The following is a 21,001-nucleotide window of genomic DNA, read 5'->3' on the forward strand; positions in this document are numbered from 1 at the left end:
AATGGAGGACATGAAGGGTGAAAGTTGTGAGTTAGGGATTTACCCAACAGCACATGCCAGGGCCTGTTGTTCTCTCTGAGCAGAGATCACAGTGACTGAGAGGAGGGAAGGAAGAGGAGGACAGCACAGAGAACTGAAGGAATGTGTTTCCTTCTGTCTGCCCCAGGATTTTGGCAAGAGGATCATCCATGGACCTCTGGGACCACCCCCATCTTGAAGATCCCCTACTAGGCTATGAGCACAATCAAAGACCCAAGTACTAAGCACACACCTCCACCAACACTGCAGTCAGCCTTTTTTAAAATTAGTAACCTGTTGAAGTATTAGAATTAAAGTAAAAAAAGACTTACCTAAATAAGAAGGGTGTTCACTACTTGAAATGCAATAGAACACTTTTTATCAAACACTGAAAAATCAGGTTAATATGGCAATTTTCCAATAATAGAGCCTAAAAACATGGAATATTTAAATCTAACTGATGAAGAATTCAAAATAGCTATTATGAAGAAATTCAGTGAGCTATAAGAAAACTCAAGCAAATACAGTGATCTCAGCAATAAAATTAATGAACAGAAGGAGTACTTTACCAAAGAGATTAAAATTCTAAAAAATCAAACATTTTGGAGCTGAAAAATCCAAGACATGAGATGAAGAATGCACTAGGAAGCATTGGAAATAAAGCAGATGGAGGAGAAAATAAGCAAGCTTGAGGATAGAAATATAGAAATATTTCCCATAGAAGAGCAGTGAGAACTAAGATTTTTAAAAAGTGAAGAAGCAAAAAAAAAAAAAAAAAAGTGAAGAAGCCCTCTGAGAACTATCAGACTCCATTAGAAGAACCAACATAAGATTAGAGGGTATCCCAGAAGAAGAAGAGAGCAAGGAGCAGAGTATTTAAAGAGCTCATAGAAAACTTCCAAATCCAGGGAAGGAATTGGATACATAAGTCTATAAAGCTGATGGACCACCTTTATCTCAGTGCAAAAAGACCATCTCTGAGACACATTACATTAAAATTGTCAAAAGTCAGTGATAAATTATTTTGAAGGAAGCAGGGGTTGAGGGAAAGATATTACCCTACAAAGCAAGTCTCATCAGGCAATCAGCAGATTTCTCAGCAGAAACTCTATAGGCGGGCAGCCCCGGTGGCTTAGCGGTTTAGCTCCGCCTTCTGCCCAGGGCCTGATCCTGGAGACCTGGGATCGAGTCCCACGTCAGGCTCCCTGCGTGGAGCATGCTTCTCCCTCTGCCTGTTTCTCTCTCTCCCTCCCTCCCTCTCTGTGTGTCTCTAATAAATAAAAAAATCTTAAAAAAAAAAAAAAAAAAAAGAAAAGATACTTCTTCATTAAAAAAAAAAAAGAAACTCTATAGGCCAGGAGAGAGTGGAATGACATTTTAAAATACTGAAAAATACAAATTGCTAGTTGAGAACACTCTCTCTGGCAAAGATTTCCTTTGTATATAAAGGCAAAATAAAGGCTTTCCCAGACAAACAGAATGCAAGGGAGTTCACCACCTCCAAACAGCTTACAAGGAATGTTGTAAGGAGCTTTCAAGCTGAAATGAAAAGATGAAGGTGCACAGAAGTCTGATTAAGGTGATAATAGAGTCAGAAAAACCAATTTTTTAAGAATAATATATTGAAGTATAAGGTTAAAGGAGAAAGAGCATTAAAAATACCTATAGCTACTGCGACTTGGTCACAGCATACAAAGATAATATGTGACATCAAAAATATAAAAGGATGGAAACTTTATAGGTGAACAAAGATAAATTGCTATCAGTAGAAAAAAGACTTATCTATGAGCTGTTTTATGCAAACCTCATGGTAACCACAAAGCAAACATCAGAGTAGAGAGACACAAAACAAAAGGGAGACTAAGGAAATTGTGGAAACCATGGAAAACCACAAACTTTAAAGATAGACATAAAGAGAAGTAAGAAAACAAGGGAGAGAACAACCTAACCAGAAGGCAAAACACAAAATGGCAGTGGTATATCCCTACATATCAGTAATCATCCTAATGTAAAGAGATTGAATTTACCAAGAATGGGAGAGAATTTTTGTAAGCTGTATATCGGATAGGTGTTAATATCCAAAATATGTGAAGATCTCCTACAACTTAATAACAAAAAGTTAACAATTTGATTAAAAACTAATGTGCCTGGGTAGCTTAGTTGGTTGAGTGTCAGAGTCTTGGTTTCAGTTCATCATGATCTCAGGGTGGTGAGAGCCCCACATCAAGGTCCGTGCTCAGCAGGAAATCTGCTTGAGATTCTCTTTCTCTTCCCTTTGCCCTCCCCCGCCCCCATGCCCACTGGCTCTCTCAAATAAATCTTTAAAAAGAAAACTAAACTAAATAGACCTTTTCCAGATAGGATATCAAAAAGGCCAATAGTACATGAAAAGATGCTCAGCATCACTAATCATTAATGAAATGCAAGTCAAAACCACAGTGAGATTTCATCTCATACCTGTTAGAATGGCTGTCATCAAGAAGACAAGATAGCAGGTGCTGGCAAGAATGTGGTGAAAGGGTAACTCTTAACGTGTTGTAGGTGGGAGTGTAAATTGTACAGGCACTGTGGTAAACAATGTGGAAGTTCCTCAAAAATTCGGAACTAGGTGTACCATATAGTCCAGTCGTTCCACTTCTGGGTATGTACCCAAATAAAACAAAAACAGGATTTCATCACAATGTCTGCGCTCCCATGTTTACCATAGCTTTAGTTACAAGAGCTGAGACATAGAAACAACCCAAATGCCCATTAGTGGGTTAATGGTTAAAAAAAGATCTGATGCATACATACCATGGAATATTATTCAGCTATGAGAAAGGAGGATATCCTGCTATTTGTGACAAAATGGGTGAACCTTGAGCACATAAGTGAGATAAGTCAGAAAGAGAAAGTACCATTTGATATCACTTATTTGTGGAATCTGAAAAAGTCAAACCTATAAAAAAATAGTAAAATAGTGGCTACCAAGGAATTGGGGTGTGTGTGATAAGATTGATGATGTTTAAGGGTGCAAACTTCTAACAAATAATAAATAAGCCATAGAATTCTACTGGGCAGTGTAATTAGTATAGATAGTAATATTGTACTATAACTGTGATGTGACAAGTATCAGTATAAGGGCACCTTAAATCACAGGTGTAACACACTATACACCTTAAATATGCACAATGTTACATGTCCAATTTATTCAATAAAAACAAAAATTTGGAGAGGTCTTGAATTGTCAGGCGGTGGAGTTTAGCCTTGTTCTACGTCAGTCCAGTCGCAGAGAATAGCGTGCGTTGAAGTGGAGGAGGTGGGCAAGATCAACTAGGTCTCTGTGACAGCTTAAATCAAGGTGTAAGACGTGAAGTGGGTGGAGACTGGATAGAGCAAGTGTAAAAGGGGAATGAGGCTTGGCTACTGAGTGAAAAATGAGAGACGAAGGAACTGGAAGAGTTGGAGTTTTGTTTTTTCAACCTTGCAGTTGGTAGGTTTAACTTCATAAAGCAAAATTACTCCATTATTTCAGAACTGTTTGAAACAAAAACTAGCATCAGGGGAATCCTGTTTTTAGCTATGTAAGTGACAAGAAACTGAATTTTAAGGAGTTCTAGGAAAGCCACTAGAAAAACAAAATATATCGGACGGATTTGTTATTTCCGATAATGTTTTTGCACATTGTCAGGGAGTAAAGTAAATGAGTTGTTTGCGTGGACTGCATCAATAAGAGTTGTACAGAGTATCTTAAAACTTTATTCTCTCCCCCCTATGAAATGTCTATAGGTGTGTATGCTTGGATTGGCATTAATTTTGTCCTTGGACGATTCGAGCATATTGAAGATGGTAAGTATCATGTTTCCAACCGATATTTTTGACTGGAAATAATAACTGTTCTGTCTAATCCCAAAGGACAAAAAAGGAACTAAGTTTTGTTTTTGTTTTTTAAGATTTTGTTTATTTGAGATAGAGAATGAGAGAGAGCATGACTGGGGGGCAGAGGCAGAGGGAGAAGCAAGCTCCCTACTGAGCAGGGAGCCCGATGTGGGGCACCATCCCAGGGCCCTGAGATCATGACCTGCGCTGAAGGCAGATGCTTAACTGACTGAGCCAGCCAGGGACCCCAGGAGCTACGTTTTGTGACATAGCTAAGTGTGTAGCGTAGAGAGTGTGTAGCTCTTTCCCACCATGAACTTGACTTTAGGCAGGAGGACTAGGCTGAGTTGGGCCTAGGTGGGCTTGAAAGTACCATGAAAATAAGACTCTTCAGAAGATCCCCATTTTCTGGATTGGTTCTGTTCCAATGGATGTTTCTTGTTCTTCCCAGATGAGGAGGCAGTTGTGGAGGTTAACATTCCTGGTAGCGAAAGCAGGGAAGCTATCCTCCGTAAAAGGACAGCCGGTATTCTGGACATGGGAGGCGTGTCAACTCAGATAGCGTACGAAGTTCCCAAAACTGTAAGCTTTGCCTCCTCACAGCAGGTTACTATCCGTGCAAATTTTCTTCCATTTGGTTTGGTTTTCCTTTAACATGTCTCCATCCATTTTTGTTTTGTTTTCTGAGTCTGAACACATCTTTACTGTGCTTGCTGAGGCCCCACCTTCCCAACCCAGGAGAACGGAGTCAGGAGGAAGCCACGTAAACCTCCGCTAAGCCATTTGTGTTTGTTCATTGAAGTCAGCTGGTTTGTTTTTTGAACTGAGAGTTTCTGTGCGGAATAAATGTCAGTCACATGCTCGAATTTTTGTTTGTATTTTCTCTTCAGTCACTTCTCACCAGATATTGTAATACTTAATGTAATGGCATCGTATTTCTTAAGTTATAGTTAGGGAAGGTACTGGGTTTTTTTAAGGCTCAGACAGCTTTTGACTTTTCTGGAAAGGATTGAGGTTTGTATGCACTGCTTGCATATTTATGAACTTGACTTTTCTCTGTTTTCTCCATGCCCTTCGGGGCTCCCTGTCACTGCCTGGAGTTTCCCAGTAGGCCGGGCAGCCTTGTAAAGAGAGCACCAGAAAGGTTTCCAGATGCATTCCTGAATTGCTGCAAGTCTTTATGACTCTTTTTCCCATCTAGCTGTAAATTACTATCAAAGCCTGATTTCCTACACTTTTCCCTAGCATGGTATAGTGCTTAAAAAAGTCTGGGCTCCATCATCACGCTGGCCCCACTAGCTATGTGACCTTACACACATCACTTAACTTCTTTGAGCTAGGTTCTTCATCTATAAATGTGAATGCAAGTACCTTTCACACAGAGTTTTTAAAAGGCTGAAATGAAATAGTGCATATAATGTATCTGATGTACTGCCAGCCACCTAGTGTTCACTCACTAAATGTTATTGGCATATTTATTAAGTGCTTTACAAAAATGCTTGTAAGTTAAACGCTTTATGTGTCCTGCATCTCATCCAGACATGGTTCCAGAAACTATTATACTCTTTGTTAAAAGTCATGTTTTCGCCCTCAAGACAAAGTAAAAAAATACATAGAAAGTGAGTTTAGAAAAGAATACTGAAAAATCAGAGTTAAAAATTTTCCATGGTGCATCATCCAAAAAAGAAAAAAATCATTGTTAGCATTTTGGTATATTTCTTTTCATTCATTTTTTTCCCTACTTAGAGTTTTTTTTAATATGTTTGTTGTAATCTTACTGTTTATACAATTTTGTGTCCCTTGTTTAACCATGCATAAGCATGTTCTTCCATAAACTAATGATTACCATAATTAACTAAAAACTCCTTGGAGTTGTAGATTTTTTTTTTATCTTTTTAAAACATTTTTTTAAGATTTTATTTATTTGAGAGAGCGTGTGAGCAAGAGGGAGGGGCAGAGGGAGAAGCAGACTCCCCACTGAGCAGGGAGCCTGAAGTGGGGCTTGATCCCAGGACCCTGATACCATGACCTGACCTGAATGCAGCCACTCAGGCATCCTGGAGTTACAGATTTAGATGACACCCAGTTTCTTCTCTCATAGAACACAGAAGTCATCTTTGTGTATAGAGACTTTTCAATGTTTAGAATTATTTCTAAAGCATAGGCTTCCACCAGTAGGAAGATGGAGGATGTGAACTATTTTGCTAACTTCCCTTTACAAAAAGTAGTAGTATCACAGATGTGCAGCCCATCTGGAATTTTTTAAGTCAGAACTGTGCTGTGAATTCAGAGGGATGTTTTGAAGGGTCCTTGGGAAATGCAGAAGCAGAAATTTTTGCTGCTTTTGGATGAGAATCATTTTAGATCATTCTTTTTCACAGGAGGTAATTGTTTTTGTATTGCTTAAAATACTAAAGTTTTTTTATCCTTGCATATGCAGGAAGAAGTAGCTAAGAACTTGTTAGCTGAATTTAACTTGGGATGTGATGTTCACCAAACTGAGCATGTATACCGAGTCTATGTGGCCACATTTCTTGGGTTTGGTGGCAATGCTGCTCGACAGAGATATGAAGACCGAATATTTGCCAGCACAGTTCAAAAGAACAGGTAAAGCACCTTCCACTTCTCAGCATTTGCTTTCAGACCTAGGTCTTTCCTCATAGAAAACCTCTCAGGGCAAAGCAGGGAAACCTCAAGCAGCAGAAATACATCAGCACAGTCAGCTTTGACTCCCCTGCTAGTTGAGAAATGAAAGGACACCACGATTCTACCTTTGGCTCTCAATTCTTTTCAGGTTCTGAAGGCAGATCTCTGTCTCTCTCTCTCTCTCAGACCCACACCTCCCTGGATTAGAAATTTCACTGTTAACATATTGAAATAGTTTTGAGCCCTGGGTGGTGTATTTCATATTGCAGAGTCCTGGGGAAAATCAGCACGCAGGCTACTGCACATGTCCTGGAGGCCTGCGGTAAGTGATGATCGAATTGTTGATGATTGAAGTGAATTATGTGATATTCTGGTGGTGTTCTGGAAAACCAGCCTGTACAGTTATTTATTGGATAAGACCATAGAGAAAAAAGTTATTCAAGAGAAAGAGGTGATCTAGAAGTCTAAGTTAGTGATTTCAAACATTTTTAGCAGTGAAACTTTTAAAAATGAGTCTCTGGGGAGCCCAAAATGGCGACCAACTGCTGCTGCCAGCATTTCCTTGAGCTCTGTGAGGACTTGCCGGTGGATGAGAACAGGGCCGAGACTTTTGTGCTTACCTGCAGCACCAGGTAGCACAGGCCTTTCAGGAGGGAGAGAACACCCAGATTGCAGAGCATGAGGCCTGTGGTCAGGTGTATGAGAGCTTAGCCACGACTCCATTCAAACTATTACAAACACCAATATTCTTGCCCCAGAGACATGAGCTTCATCAGCCTGTCCATGGAAGAGTATAAGCTGATCCTGTGCACAGGCACCCTGAAAGAGTTTAAGGAAACAAATAAAGATATATGGAAGACAGTGCAGGAGAAGTTTGCCCCCAGGAATCCCAAGGAGAAGCAGAGGGCCCAGGCTCAGTCTTTATCTCACCCATGCACCAAGTCATGGAGTTTTGTACCTTGCATAAATAAAACTGCCCTGATTTACCTTCCTAAAAAATAAAAATGAGTTTATAAAAGAATTCTGGTATAGAAAGCATATAGAACAAATAAAAGCAATACTTTAATGAATTTAAATTTGTAAGTTTAAGTATATAGGAATTATTTATTTAAAATTGGTCCAAAAAAATAAATAAATAAAAATAAAATTGGTCCATAAGTAAAGCAGAGCTGTTGGATGAATAAAAATATCTGAAATCTAGGGTTATATAAAAAATGCCAATTAATAGAGATAAATTGTAGTATGTGGTTCCTAGATCAATTTAATCTTAACAAACCTTTGGAGGCCTGAACTTTAAGAAAGACCAGGTCAGAGCCATTTTGTACCACATTTCCCAGAAATTCACATATGTGAATAGGAAAAGCAATAAAAACTTATTATTTTCCTGCTCCAGACATTAATTGAACAGTGTTAAGAGATTGGTGGTCCCAAAGTTTCTTTTAAACGTGGTATATAGGACATTCTGGTATAATTATTTTTTATAATAGTCTTATTAAATAGAAATATTTTGTAAGTGATGTTTGAATTAGAACTTTGGAGAAAACCAGCAATGCTAATTTTTATTTTTACTTTTTTTATTTTTTTTTTTTTCTAATTTTTAATAATAGGTTTTAATGTCAAGAAGCTTGTATAATGGACAGTTGTGTGGTCCTTCTTAAGATGTGGGACAACTAAAAACAGTGTTGAAGTACATTTGACAAGTCTTGGACTTTTTTTTTTTTTTTTTTTTTTTTAAGATTTTATTTACAGGGCATCCCGGGTGGCTTAGCGGTTTAGCACCGCCTTCAGCCCAGGGCCTGCCTGATCCTGGAGACCTGGGATCGAGTCCCATGTCAGGCTCCCTGCATGGAGCCTGCTTCTCCCTCTGCCTATGTCTCTGCCTCTCTCTCTCTCTCTGTGTGTGTGTCTCATGAATAAATAAAATCTTAAAAAAAAAAGATTTTATTTACATATTTATTTGAGAGAAGAGAGTGTGTGAGAGCACATGTGAGCAGGGAGAGGAGCAAAAGGAACAGGAGAGAAAATCTCAAGGTGACTCTGCAGTGAGTGCCGAGCCAGAAGCAGGGCTCAATCTCACGACCCTGAGATCATCACCTGAGCAGAAATTAAGGGTCAGACACTGGGGCACCTGGGTGGCTCAGTCTGTTAAGTGTCTGCCTTCAGCTCTGGTCATGGTCCCGGGGTCCTAGGATCCAGCACCGCATTGCGCTCCCTGCTTCTCCCTCTCCTCCCTGCTCATTCTGTCTCTCACTATGTCTGTCTGTCTCTCTCTCAAATAAATAAATAAAATCTTTAAAAAAAAAAAAAAAAAGTCACTTAACTGACTGAGTCACCCAGACATCTTATCTTGGACTTTCATAATAATTATACACATAAATCATCACTTTTTACATATGTCATAAATTGAGCTTTGAAATGCATAGTTATCTCTTTGCTATCAGTAGCAATTGAGTTTTAAAAATAATTTTTTTTAAAGATTTTATTTATTTGATGGCACAAGCAGGGGGAGCCAGAGAGGGAGAAGCAGGGAGCCCAATGTGGGGCGCAATTCTCGGGACCCTGGGATCGTGATCTGAGCCAAAGGCAGACACTTAACTGACTGAGCCACCAAGGCACCCCAAAAATTGTTTTTAATTAATGGCAAAGACCTTAGTTTATTACATTCAAGTGCATGTTTAGTTACCCTGATCTTAGGAATAAACAACTTGTCAATTGAGTGACTGATACTAATACTTAAACACTTTTTAGACCAGGGATCAATAGTGGGTTAATTTTTAAAAATTAGTTGAAACAGAGATTCAAAAATAGAATCAAATGGCAGGCATTTTGTTTTATGTTTTCATTTGCCAGTCTTTTGCTCTGGACTCAGGTCTTTTCTTAGACTACACCTGTCATATCTCTGGCATGCACTGCACCTGCTCATCTCAGTGTCATTTTGGCTCTTTAATGACTACAAAGGGCTTAACAAACATTTGTAAAGCAGTTTGATACCAGTTCTAGGTTTTCCCAATTTTTTTAAACCTACTGAATTTGACAGTAGTTTTCAGGCAACTTGCCTCTATCTAAAGCATCTAGCCTGGCTTGGGCAGGGCCAGTTACTTCTTGCCACAGTCACATTTCATCTCTATAATGAAACCCACAAGCTCTAGTGGCAGAACAGGATTGGAAGGGACAGTTGGTGGGCATTCAGTTGCGGTGAACTTGAAACCAAGAGGAACTTAGGAACCATAAACTCACCCAGGCTGAGCGCACCAGGCCACTTTGCAGGGTACAGAAAGCACTGGTAGTCTGTGCAGGTAGTTGTCTCACTGGACCCCATTACAGTGTCTGCTGTACACACATGTGGATGGATGGAAATCTTCAAGAGGGGCTCAAGAACCTGTTTCCCTAATCTCATCATCCCAGAACCCTTTTGTTTTCCCACAGAATACCTTGCAGGGCTCATGGTTCACAGAATGTCTTGAGAAACACTGACTTGCAACTACTTTTTCAGAACAATTTTCTGTCAGTCTCAAATCAAGTTTCTCTTTGTTCTGTAGGCTCCTGGGTAAACAGACTGGTCTGGCTCCTGATACTCCATTCTTGGACCCCTGCTTACCCCTAGACATCAAAGATGAAATCCAACAAAACGGACAGACCATGTACCTCCGGGGAACAGGAGATTTTGACCTGTGTCGAGAGACCATCCAGCCTTTCATGAATAAAACAAATGAGACACAGACCTCTCTCAACGGGGTCTACCAGCCCCCGATTCACTTCCAGAACAGTGAATTCTATGGCTTTTCAGAGTTCTACTATTGCACTGAGGATGTGTTACGAATGGGTGGAGACTACAATGCTGCTACTTTTACTAAAGCTGCAAAGGTAACCTTCAAACAAACCCTCTTCTCTCCTGCATGCTGTTGAGAGACTGGTGTAGATAGTGGCACCTTATGTCCCTCCTGCATATTTAGAAGCCCAGCTCAAGAGAAAGGGGAGGTGGAGGGTGGAGGGGTGTAGCATAGCCTGTTGGGGATCCTGTTCCCTTGGTGAGCAGGAGACATAGTCCCAGCAGGAGTCAGAAGTCCACGGTGAGCTAACTTTTGCCACCACTGCATGAGCCACTCTGATCATCAGTGGCTTCTAGATGACAGACTTGAATACTTCTGGGTAATAACGTAGCCAGTATCTGGCCACACTCCTGGCAGCCTTCCTGTCCCTCAGTTCTCTTGTCGGCCACTGCCTTTCTGATAGTTTCTTAGGCTCTCTCAGCGGTTCCCCTCCTTTACACCCCTTAAACCTTGGTGATCCTAGACTTCCACCCTTGGCCCTTGTACCTTCAAGCTTTTGGATGGTCTCATCCATGCTCATGGTTCACTGGTAACTGCCTGTCAAAAGAGGCTCTAGTCCTGACCCTGCCTACTAGATTTCATGACCCAAAACAAACGCACCATTTTCTCCATTCCCCTCATTCTGTGATATTGTCTGGGTTAATGGCATCCCTTGACCATCCAGTCCACCTCCCAAAACTCAGAAGTTCTAGACTTCCTCCTGCCATTCATTCCCTCCTCGCTGTACAGCCCCTATAATCAGTCAGCAAACTCATTATTTTATGGATAATCATTTCTCAAAGCCCCTCCTACTTTTTGTCCTGCTCTCACTGCTCTCGTGAGGCCTGCATCTGTCACCTGTGCTACTGCAGGATCTTCCCAGTTGGTCTTCTTGCCTCTGGTTCCCTCCATTGTTCATCTCTCATGCGACTCCCAGAGAGTTCTGTCTGAAACACGAGTGCCATCTCTTCTGTTTACAGTCTTCAGCGGCTTCCTTTTGTAGCAGGATAAATCGCAAATGCCTTAGCATGTCCCTAGTCTCCCGGGAGCCTCGTTTCCCCACCTAGCACATCCTTATGATAATCACAGCGAGCATCTATTCTTTTCCTCGGTACCCAGGCTGCTTCCATCTTGTCTTCATTCACGGTGTCTCCTCTGACCTGAATGCCTGTCCTCCCCTCTCACCCCAGACCAGGTGCTGTTCTGTGTTCCCTCTTGCACTTTCACCATCTCTCAGAGCCTCAGTTTCTTCCTCCTTTGAGATAAGAAGTGTAATCCTAGCCATGCCAACAAGTGGTTCTAAGTATTACATTCAGAAAAGGCACTTAGTGCTCAATAAATGTTAGCTATGGATATTATTACAAATAATTTCAGAAAAAGATGGCACCTTTTTCCCTTCTGAAGACAGGCCTTTGTAATGATATCGGTGTTCCCAGAACCTTGTACTGTGCAGCTGCAAACATAGGTACCCGCTCCGAACTAACTAAAGTCCCACTTCACTTTTCTGAAAGCGTATGCCTGTCACAGGCAGTCACACAGTGGGAGAATGAGCACTTTCGAAGAGGGTGGCTATGGGCAGTGAAATTCTCTGTATAACAATAATTTTGACAGCATTTTAAGACCGAATGAGCCCTGTCTATGCTGATCAGTAAGTATTTGCTGGATGCTTGTGCATCTCATCTTCACATTACACATGGAAGTTAAGCTTGTGTTACTTAATTGTTATGAATATGAATTGGGTAAACCCTTTTTAAAATGAACATAGCATTTAGCCTTTACCAATGATTTATTTACGGTGAAATTTCTTCCAGGATTATTGTGCAACAAAGTGGTCGATCTTGCGGGAACGTTTTGACCGCGGACTCTACGCCTCACATGCTGATCTCCATAGGCTAAAGTAAGCAGTGGGTGGCTGAGCCCACACGGTTTCCAGAAACAATGTAGTAGTGGTAGCCGCTGGCTTGCCACACCCTGCTTTTGCATCCTCATCCTTCACTGTTTCTCCTCACCCACCCTTGGCTCCTTTCCAGTGGGACAACAGATACTTATGTCCAGATATACCTTATGGGTTTTTATTCAGTTTTGCTTTCCTTCCACCTGGAGTGCCCCTGTTCTTCCCTTGCTTGTTGAATCCCTGGCCAGACCTCAGAGTCAGGTCAGGATCTATCCCTTTCAAGTCTCCCCCTGCCCATTCAATCAGACTCCATTACTCTGTCCGACTCCAGAGCACGCATATGTCTCCCTAGTGGCATTTATCAGATTCCACCCTATTTCATAATTATTTGTTGCTTTTTAAAAATCCTGTCATTATAAGTCATTTAAGTATGCTGGCTATCCTGTTTTTTGTTATATCTCATTACTGACTTAGCTCAGCACTTTGTAATAAGTAAGCCTCTGATAAGCATTTAGAACCATAGAGTATCAGAGCTGCAAAGGACCCTTCAGGCTTTTCATTTTATAATAAAGTAACCTGGGTCCAAAGAAGTTGGAGCTTGCTCAGTGTTTATCAGAGAGTAAATCCCAGAATGCCCAAGAAAAAACATCTGTCACGGCAGTGTATTAAATCATACTGAGACAAAGTGTCCTGAGCTACTGAGTTTGACAGGTGAACTGTTGTGGGACAAGGGGCAAGTAAATCAGCTGGAAGTGCATGTAATTGGTTCACCTGCTCGGAATGCTGGCCTGGTGAAGCCTGTGCACCCGCCCCTGGGTCTCGGGGGAAGGCTGTCTCACTGCACGGTTCAGTGTGACCAGTAAATGAATCCCGCTTACATTTGTGCTTGGTGTTCATAGGTACCAGTGCTTCAAATCTGCTTGGATGTTCGAGGTGTTTCATAGGGGCTTTTCATTTCCTGTCAACTATAAAAATTTAAAGACGGCCTTACAAGTTTATGACAAGGAGGTTCAGTGGACACTCGGAGCAATCCTTTACAGGACCCGTTTTTTACCCTTAAGGTACGGCTCTGAATTTGGTAACAAGAATCAAAAGATAGGCCTCTCTGCAGTTATGACGCAATGTGGTGGCTGTGGTGTGCGGATGTTTGGGGTGTGCCCTGGCTATGGGCAGGACTGTAGAGGCAGTGAAGTTTGACTCTGGTCTTTCCCACCAGCACTTGCTTCCCACCTCACCCGTCCCATCATATACAGCATGAAAGTGTTGTTCTTTGCCTTTATGGCTTTGGACTCCTTCTCAAAATGTTTTTAAGGTATAAAATAAATAACAGGTTAGCCTCTACCTTTGGCTCAGGTCATGATCCTGGGGTCCTTAGGCTCCCTGCTTAGCAGGGAGTCTGCTTCTCCCTCTCCCTTTACTCCTCCTCCCTGCTTGTTCTCTCTTTGTTTCAAATAAATAAATAAATAAAATCTTTACAAAAATAAAAAATAAAAGATTACAGAGGAAACCACTGTATTGAAATACATTTCCCGAAGTGCTACAGAAAACATATTTGAAGTATAGTAATAATGTGTTCTTTTTTGTTAATACATGAAATAACCAATCTGGCAGCAGAACTAGTACTCTCTATCATTTCAGTAGTTTGATGTCTGTATTCATGGTTAGTGGAAATGACAGTCAGAGATTGGCAAATAAAGGTGGACATTTTTCACCATTCACGTTCACAGACCTGGCTGTCAGCTGACCCCCCCCCCCCCCCATAGGATCCCTGGGGGCACTGATAAAGGAGGAATTCGCTTTTGGGTTTTTTTTACCCCTTCATCTAATTGAGCATGTCCCAGCAATCCATATAGCTGCATTACCTGCAAAAATTGTGGCTAATGGGTATTACTGCTCACAGACAGGTGGTCTGATTCCACCTTGGCTTCCGTGTGTTAGTAAAACTGTCACGGTTCTTTTAAATTTCTCTGATTTTTGTTACCCAAATTATAGTGACAGTAACTGCTGCAGACTAGCGAATGCACTTTCGCGTGGTCTCTTGTTTAATACTCACAGCCACCCTCTGTTAGGCCACGTTAACCCCCATTTTAGAGGTAAGGAAACGGAGTCCCAGAGACCAAGAAGACAGTTTTTGTCTGCAGAGCCGAGTCCTCAGCCAGCTCCCGTGGGCCCATATCCTGTGCACGATGACATCGCATGCCTGCCTGAGGAGGCCTGTTCTCGCTTACCTGTCGTGTTTGTTTTTGTTTCCATGTGGGCAGAGATATCCAGCAGGAGACCTTCCGGGCCAGTCACGCCCACTGGCGGGGCTTCTCCTTTGTCTACAATCACTACCTGTTCTCAGGCTGCTTCCTGGTAGTCGTGCTCTCCATCCTCCTCTACCTGCTGCGGCTCCGGCGCATTCACAGGCGGACGCTCCGCAGTGCTTCGACTGCCACCCTCTGGCTGGAGGAAGGCCTCCCGTCCCAGAAGATTGCTGGTACCTTATGAACGGGGATTTGAGAGTCCAGGAAGACTTTCTGAAGGAAAAGCCATTTTTTGCCTCAGGGTTTCTCCTCTTTATTTTCATTCAGTTTTTTTCCCTTTCCTTTTTGTTCCTTGAAACAGAGACAAAATCCATTGTTTGTAAGCTCTGCTGTCCCAGAGGTAACGCATTTAGCCGTTCTGTATACAGCTTTAAATTGAGGAGCAGGGAAAAGGGAAAATCACTACATTTTTGCTGCATAGGATAGCTACTAAGATTTTTTATTTTTCTTTGAGGTATGTTAAATTTTAAACAGATGCACTTTGATATTGGAGGGAATATGGCAAAGCTGTTTCTATCAGAAAAGGTAGCGCTGTCAAGTGATGCTTTCCCAGAACCAGAACCCAATGACTGAATCATAGTCCTCTTTTTGTCTCTCTCAAAAACTCTGACCTACACAGGGTAGTGATGTGTGATATCAGATCTGTCACTGTAAGTTTTCTTGTAGGCTTAAAAAAAATCAAAGCTATTTCTTTTTTTTTATTTTTTTATTTTTTATTTTTTTCATTTATTTATGATAGTCACACAGAGAGAGAGAGAGAGGCAGAGACATAGGCAGAGGGAGAAGCAGGCTCCATGCACCGGGAGCCTGACGTGGGATTCGATCCCGGGTCTCCAGGATCGCGCCCTGGGCCAAAGGCAGGCGCTAAACTGCTGCGCCACCCAGGGATCCCTCAAAGCCATTTCTATCTGAGATAAATATAAGCACCAAGAGGTAACTATTTTTAAAAGTAATAGTCCTAGAAGATGTGAAATAATGACTAGAGCAGTGTGTATGTGTGTGTAAGAGAGAAAGAATATGTGTGTGAGAGAATCTGGGTGTGTGTGTGTGAGGGAGAAAGAACGTATGTGTAATAATGAGAATGTGTTTGTGTGAGATGTTTGTGTGTGTGAGAGAATGTGTGTGAGAAAGAATGTGTCTGTGTGAGAAAGAGTGTATGTGTGTGAGAAAGAATATGTGTGTGAGAGAAAGAATGTGTGTGTGAGAGAAATGTTTATGAAAGATGAGAGAATGCAATGCTCTTTTAAAAACACACACTTTAAAAAACAAAAACACACACACTTTAGAATTTACTGTTTATTTCTTTTAATGTCAAAAAATCCCCATTACCATTATCTTTTCTGACCACAGGTAATGACTTTCTCAGTCCCACCTTTCAACAGCCTTAGAATATTATGCCTTTGAGTGAGTTGGAAAATTCATCAAGTTTCACTGGTTTTGATGTCATTAGAACTGGAACTAGTGCCTACTGACAGGCAGACACATTAGCATTTCCTAGTGGTACATTTTTGCTGGTTTAATTGCACTCCAGTTTCTTCCAGCTTCAAGTTGGTGTTCCCCTCCGTAATGAAAAATGGTCTCAGTGGTTTTACCTTGGAGATTGTGTACTTAGCTTGACACGTTGTCTTTATTCTGGTCTTGGTTGGGGCTCTGGTGGTAATGCCACTGTAAATCCAGACTAAGAGAAAGGTCTGACATTAATAGAAGAAATAAACTCACATTTAGAGAAAACAAGTTTGGCATTTTAAACAAAAACCTAAGGAGGGCAGCTGGATTGGCATATGTGAGATCAGTTGTTTTTCACCTATTCATTTAGTTTAGAAGTTTAGGAATTCTCATACCTAGATTTTTTAGGGGAAGTTCTTTTTGTGAGTGTGTATGTGTGTGTGTGTGTGTGCATGCACGCTATTTCTTAGCCCCAGAACAGTTAAATTTGTCTGGTTGGCAACGTATGTATATTTTGAGAACCATCAGCTGCTTTTCCAGACATCATTGATTAGAGAGAAAGGGTTCAGACCCTGAAGCCCTTATTTAACTTAAAAAAATTACATTTTTATGTTTATTAACTATATAAAACATAGCATATATTTTAAGCATATTGATGACTTGAAAAGATCACAAATATATAAAAGAAATGCAAATTCTCTTACTCTGCTCTTCAAAGTGAATATTCAATAGTGAGAAAGTTATGGGTAGAATCTTTGTGTCTCAGATATACAGAAGGTTAGAGGAGCTATGTGGTGGTACAGCCCCTGCTGTGTGGTCTTGTGTCAGGATGGAAGTAAATGTCCCTGTGGAAGATCCACCTTCTGAAACGCTGATCCTCAGCTATTTAAGTGCTTGATCCCTGGTAAACACTGTTCCTTACCAAGACCCAGCCACAGGTGAGCTGTGTCTTAGATACCCCAGAAGTAGAGTGAGTCGCTGTGCTTCCCCTTGAAACCTCAGACAGTGTTTCTTCTGCAGACTGTGGCATTAGTGGCAAAGAGGAAGTGTGTTTACACTTGAGCTTTTCTACTGCCAACCACTGGGAATAGTAACCTGGAAACGAAACTCCTCCGATTCCTGAAGTATGTGCTTTTTTACCTTTAAAGTCAAGGCAAGGATTAGCCAGCATAGACCCAGATTTAAATGGGCCTTAATTAAGATTTCCTACCATAAATAGCCACTTTTTCATAAAGGGTGCCAATTTGGTCCAGCTCTGTACCGTTTGCGGAGCAGAATCGAGAAAAACAGATCTGCTTTTATGCCTGGTTTGTGGATCCCTCTGCAAGCACCTACCTAACTCTCCAAAAGAAATCCCCAAATCAGTGTTCTGAGACCCAAACAAACTTCTACGTTACATAGCTAAGTGCCCATGTTCCCCTGCCAAGGAACTCCCTGGAGCAGGGCTTGGCAAACTTGGCCACAGGGAAAACCTAGAAGCCCTTGAACTGAGAATGGTTTTTCAGTTTTGGAAGGGTTGTTAAAAGAAATTAGAAAGGGGGGGGGGGGGAGAATATGCAAAGAGACACATGTGACCTATAGAGGCTAAAATATTTACTAAATGTCCCTTTATGGACATCCATTACTTGTTGATGTTCATGGACCCCTGCTCAAGAAGGCATATGCATTGGCATTCTCTTAATTCAGGAAGCTAGTTACTGTTTGTGGGGACAAAGACAGGCAAGAGAAGTGACTAAACTTCAGTCTTAAAATATTTGTGTATGCATCAGAATCGCACTTATCTAAGTTATTTTCAAGAACCATTTTCTAATAAGCCAGCAAACATGCCCTCCTTCCCCAGATTTAAAAAGCGCTGTTCCAAGTACTCACCATGTGGTGTTGGGAGGTCTGCAATCTCGAGAGGATTGAACATGGGTCTTTCTGATGCAAGGGAGGGCCAGGGCGAAAGGCAGGTCCTAGAGGAGCTTACTTTAGGAGAATTCATATCAAGGGCTGGTCAAGAAGGCAGGGAACTCAGAATACTTGAAGTAAGAAGCAAAAGAAATTAGACTGGTTGAAATTTGCTAATAGCCTTGTGGAAGAAAAACACTCTGTGTTGAGCCTTGCTGGAAGTGTGCTACAGGAAATACTGTTGTCCCATCCTCAGTACTGTGCGATGCTTCTTTCTAAACCTTCCAAGGACACTAGCAAAGATTTTACAGTCCATTGGAGGACATCACAGTAAAAGTACAAACACATACCCATTTGAACCAGTGCTTTTTGCATATTTTTGAACCAGTGCTTTTTGCATATTTTTGCCCTAAACTGCAAGCCTTAAGCCTGGGGGTAAGCTGGAGAGGTGCCTGCAGCTAGGCCCGGCCCCTCTGGAGGCTGGGAGAGTCACTTGTTCACTACCCGTTTCCACATCTGCACACTCAGGTAGGCAAACTCTAGATTGATAGATATTTAAATTTTAAATATCAGGCCTACATAGAATAGTTTTCCTTAGAAGAAGCATGCATCACTTAGCGAGAAACTCAAAAAGGCAAATGTGTTTTCTAAGTTTTAAAAAAAATCAGCTTTAGGATTTTGTGTGGTTATGTGCAATGCAGCAAAACTACCTACACATAAATTATTTTGTTATTTATTTCTTTCTTCCATGTTTCATTTTTTTTATGATTTTTTTTTTCCTGTTCTGTAACGAATGATGTGACCAACCCAGGAAATTCTTTGTTCTGTTACTGAGATGATATTTTACACTTAAGAATTACAAAACTTAAGGAGATCTTTAAATGTTTTTTTTTTATAATTAAAATAATGTTTTCCATTCAAGGTAAGAATAATTATCTTTGGGGTATTGTGGTAGTGTATCATTTCCGTGTTTGGCCATCTCATGTTGCCAGACGTATACGCAGATGGGTGTCAAGAGCCAATAAAATGAAAGCTCATCCACTGGCCCATAGACTCTGTGTGAACTTGCTTTCTTACCACTAAAATAAGTTTTTCTCTCCCGTTTGAACCTTGTTACCTGTTAGAATGCTTAGTTGAACTTGAATCTAAATTCAGTAAAATAAATTGTCTGAGTCTGACCGCAACTCTGCATTTGCTCTATTTATGTGCTTGTAATGAAGCACTGTTGTCTGTATTCTGGAGGGAGGATTCTTTGTCCAGCAGCACAAAAGTCAAATATTTCCCCAGGAGAAATATTTACCAAGGTGTAAAGCCACCTGTGTGTCAACAATAAAGGTTGTTCTGAGACAAATGTTGCTAGGGTTATCATTTTTAAAATAACTATTAACCATTAATATAGCCCAGAAACTGAAATTAACCAACTTTAACACATTTTCCCTTAAAACTGTAAAATCAAATGTAGACTTTACATTATATAATTCTTCAGTTAGATCTAGGCTTAAAGTCATTGGCTTATTTCCAGACAACTGTGAATGTCACTGTTCGTGTTACTAGTAAGTAACTATTAGAAACGCCAGCTCTTTCAGCTGTCTGAGAACATATCAACAGAGGTTTTCCCCGGCCGGGAGGGTGCGGGGTGCTGCTGAGGCATAACCCAAAAACACATAATAGAGACAGAAGGAGAGGGAAGGGACCAGCTGTTGACAACACAAAGAAGAGCCTAAGACATACGTACAAGCCGGGTGAGGGACCAGCAGGGCAAAACGGGAGTACAGGGCGAGCACAGAAGCACGGGGCTTGGAAGGCCAAGAATGGGGTGATAATGTTAAAAGAGAATTTAATTTCTGAGGCAGTTCGGTAAATGTAGGTCTTTGGGCCTGAGGATAAATACATGAAAATATTTAAGGCATCTGAAGGTGTCTCAACTTTACTCTGCTTGATTGAAGAGAAGGAAGTACCTGTTTCTAACGGCTGCAGGTGTTAACAGGCCTGAAAGGCAATGGGTTGGGGATTTTTGTTTGTTATCTGTTTCCATTTGTCCCGTGAATCTGGAATGCACCAGCGGCTCTCTCTTGTTCTTTCTCTCTCTCTACTTTTTTTTTTTTTTTTTTTTTTTTTGAGATCCCGAAACGCTAATGGTTTGCACAGAGGGGTTTTGGCGCTCACACTGGTCTGGGAGCAGAGACGCGAACGTCATCTCTATCAGAGTCAGACTGTCTCCTTACGGAAAGGTCACCAGAGGACAAAGGAGTGTCCTCTTATCCCAAAGGGCCACTTGGCCATGGGGCCGTTGCCTGGAGCATTAGCGCCTGCAGGAAATCAGATACCTCGAGGTGTGTCCCAGCCCCACCTCATCTGGTTGCCTGCCTGAGAGGCTCGGCCTGCCATCTCACCTCCTTGTAACAAAAGAAGAGGTGACCTGTTAAGGTATTTTCATTTGTTCTTAACAAGCAGTTAGTTCCTGCTGCCTGGTGCAGTGTTGCCTCTATTACTACATCCATTAAGGCGGATGAAGCCCTGCCACAGCCCAGACGGGGGCTGGTTTGGCCTCCCCTCTTTGCCCTTCACCCTTGATCCTGTTTGGCAGGTGAATTACTTCTGGGCTCCAGACTTCACGGCCACTTAAATGTTTCTATCAACAGCCCGTTGTGTGTTAGAGACCCAAATAAGAAGCCTCAGAGAAAACCCAGACTTTGGAAAGATTTCTGCCCTGAGAAAAATACTGAAGGCTCCTCGCGGAGCATAATGGTGATGGTCACAAAAGACCGGCCTCTTACTTATCTAAATACGTAAACGCAACTGAATGGAGGGAAAAGAAGACTTTTTTTTCCTCCTGAAAAAAAGGAGAAGGGGAAAGAGTTGGTCTGTGACCAGGTCATCAGAAGACAGAGTGCCTTCCTCATTCCCGGTGTGGAACTTCCTCTTTCATTGTATTATTTCTGGAAAGTGCCCAGGCCAGCTATTCCCAGTGTTCTCACAGGCTTATAATTGGTAGTTTTGATACCACCTTTCACCTTTTTGGCCTCCATGGTAATCAAAATTTGAAGTGGGCAATTTTGAAAAAAAAAAAGTAAAGAGGGCAATTTTGGAAAGATGAATCCTGTCCTTTCACAGCTTCAACTCCAGGGACCATA

At 41.4% G+C, this 21,001-nt stretch overlaps 1 protein-coding gene and 1 pseudogene across 2 annotated transcripts in view; both read left to right on the top strand.

Moving 5' to 3' along the window:
- The window catches only part of ENTPD4 (ectonucleoside triphosphate diphosphohydrolase 4), a 35,718-nt gene extending 16,500 nt beyond the window's left edge, over positions 1 to 19,218 (top strand). Inside the window, exons 7-13 of one of the 2 annotated variants that reach the window (XM_025463085.3) lie at positions 3,787 to 3,846; positions 4,328 to 4,482; positions 6,317 to 6,483; positions 10,062 to 10,386; positions 12,143 to 12,228; positions 13,125 to 13,286; positions 14,487 to 19,218. In XM_025463085.3, the coding sequence (XP_025318870.1) occupies positions 3,787 to 3,846; positions 4,328 to 4,482; positions 6,317 to 6,483; positions 10,062 to 10,386; positions 12,143 to 12,228; positions 13,125 to 13,286; positions 14,487 to 14,715 (1,184 nt within the window). In that variant the 3' untranslated portion in view covers positions 14,716 to 19,218. The remainder of the gene's footprint in view (positions 1 to 3,786; positions 3,847 to 4,327; positions 4,483 to 6,316; positions 6,484 to 10,061; positions 10,387 to 12,142; positions 12,229 to 13,124; positions 13,287 to 14,486) is intronic. The other variant, XM_025463086.3, reaches the window with a different exon arrangement.
- Positions 6,510 to 9,996, top strand: LOC112669741 (ubiquinol-cytochrome-c reductase complex assembly factor 2-like; annotated as a pseudogene).
- Positions 19,219 to 21,001: the final 1,783 nt, after the last annotated feature.

The sequence above is a fragment of the Canis lupus genome, chromosome 25 (assembly GCF_003254725.2).
Source record: "Canis lupus dingo isolate Sandy chromosome 25, ASM325472v2, whole genome shotgun sequence".
In the NCBI taxonomy this organism is placed as follows: Eukaryota; Metazoa; Chordata; class Mammalia; order Carnivora; family Canidae; genus Canis; species Canis lupus.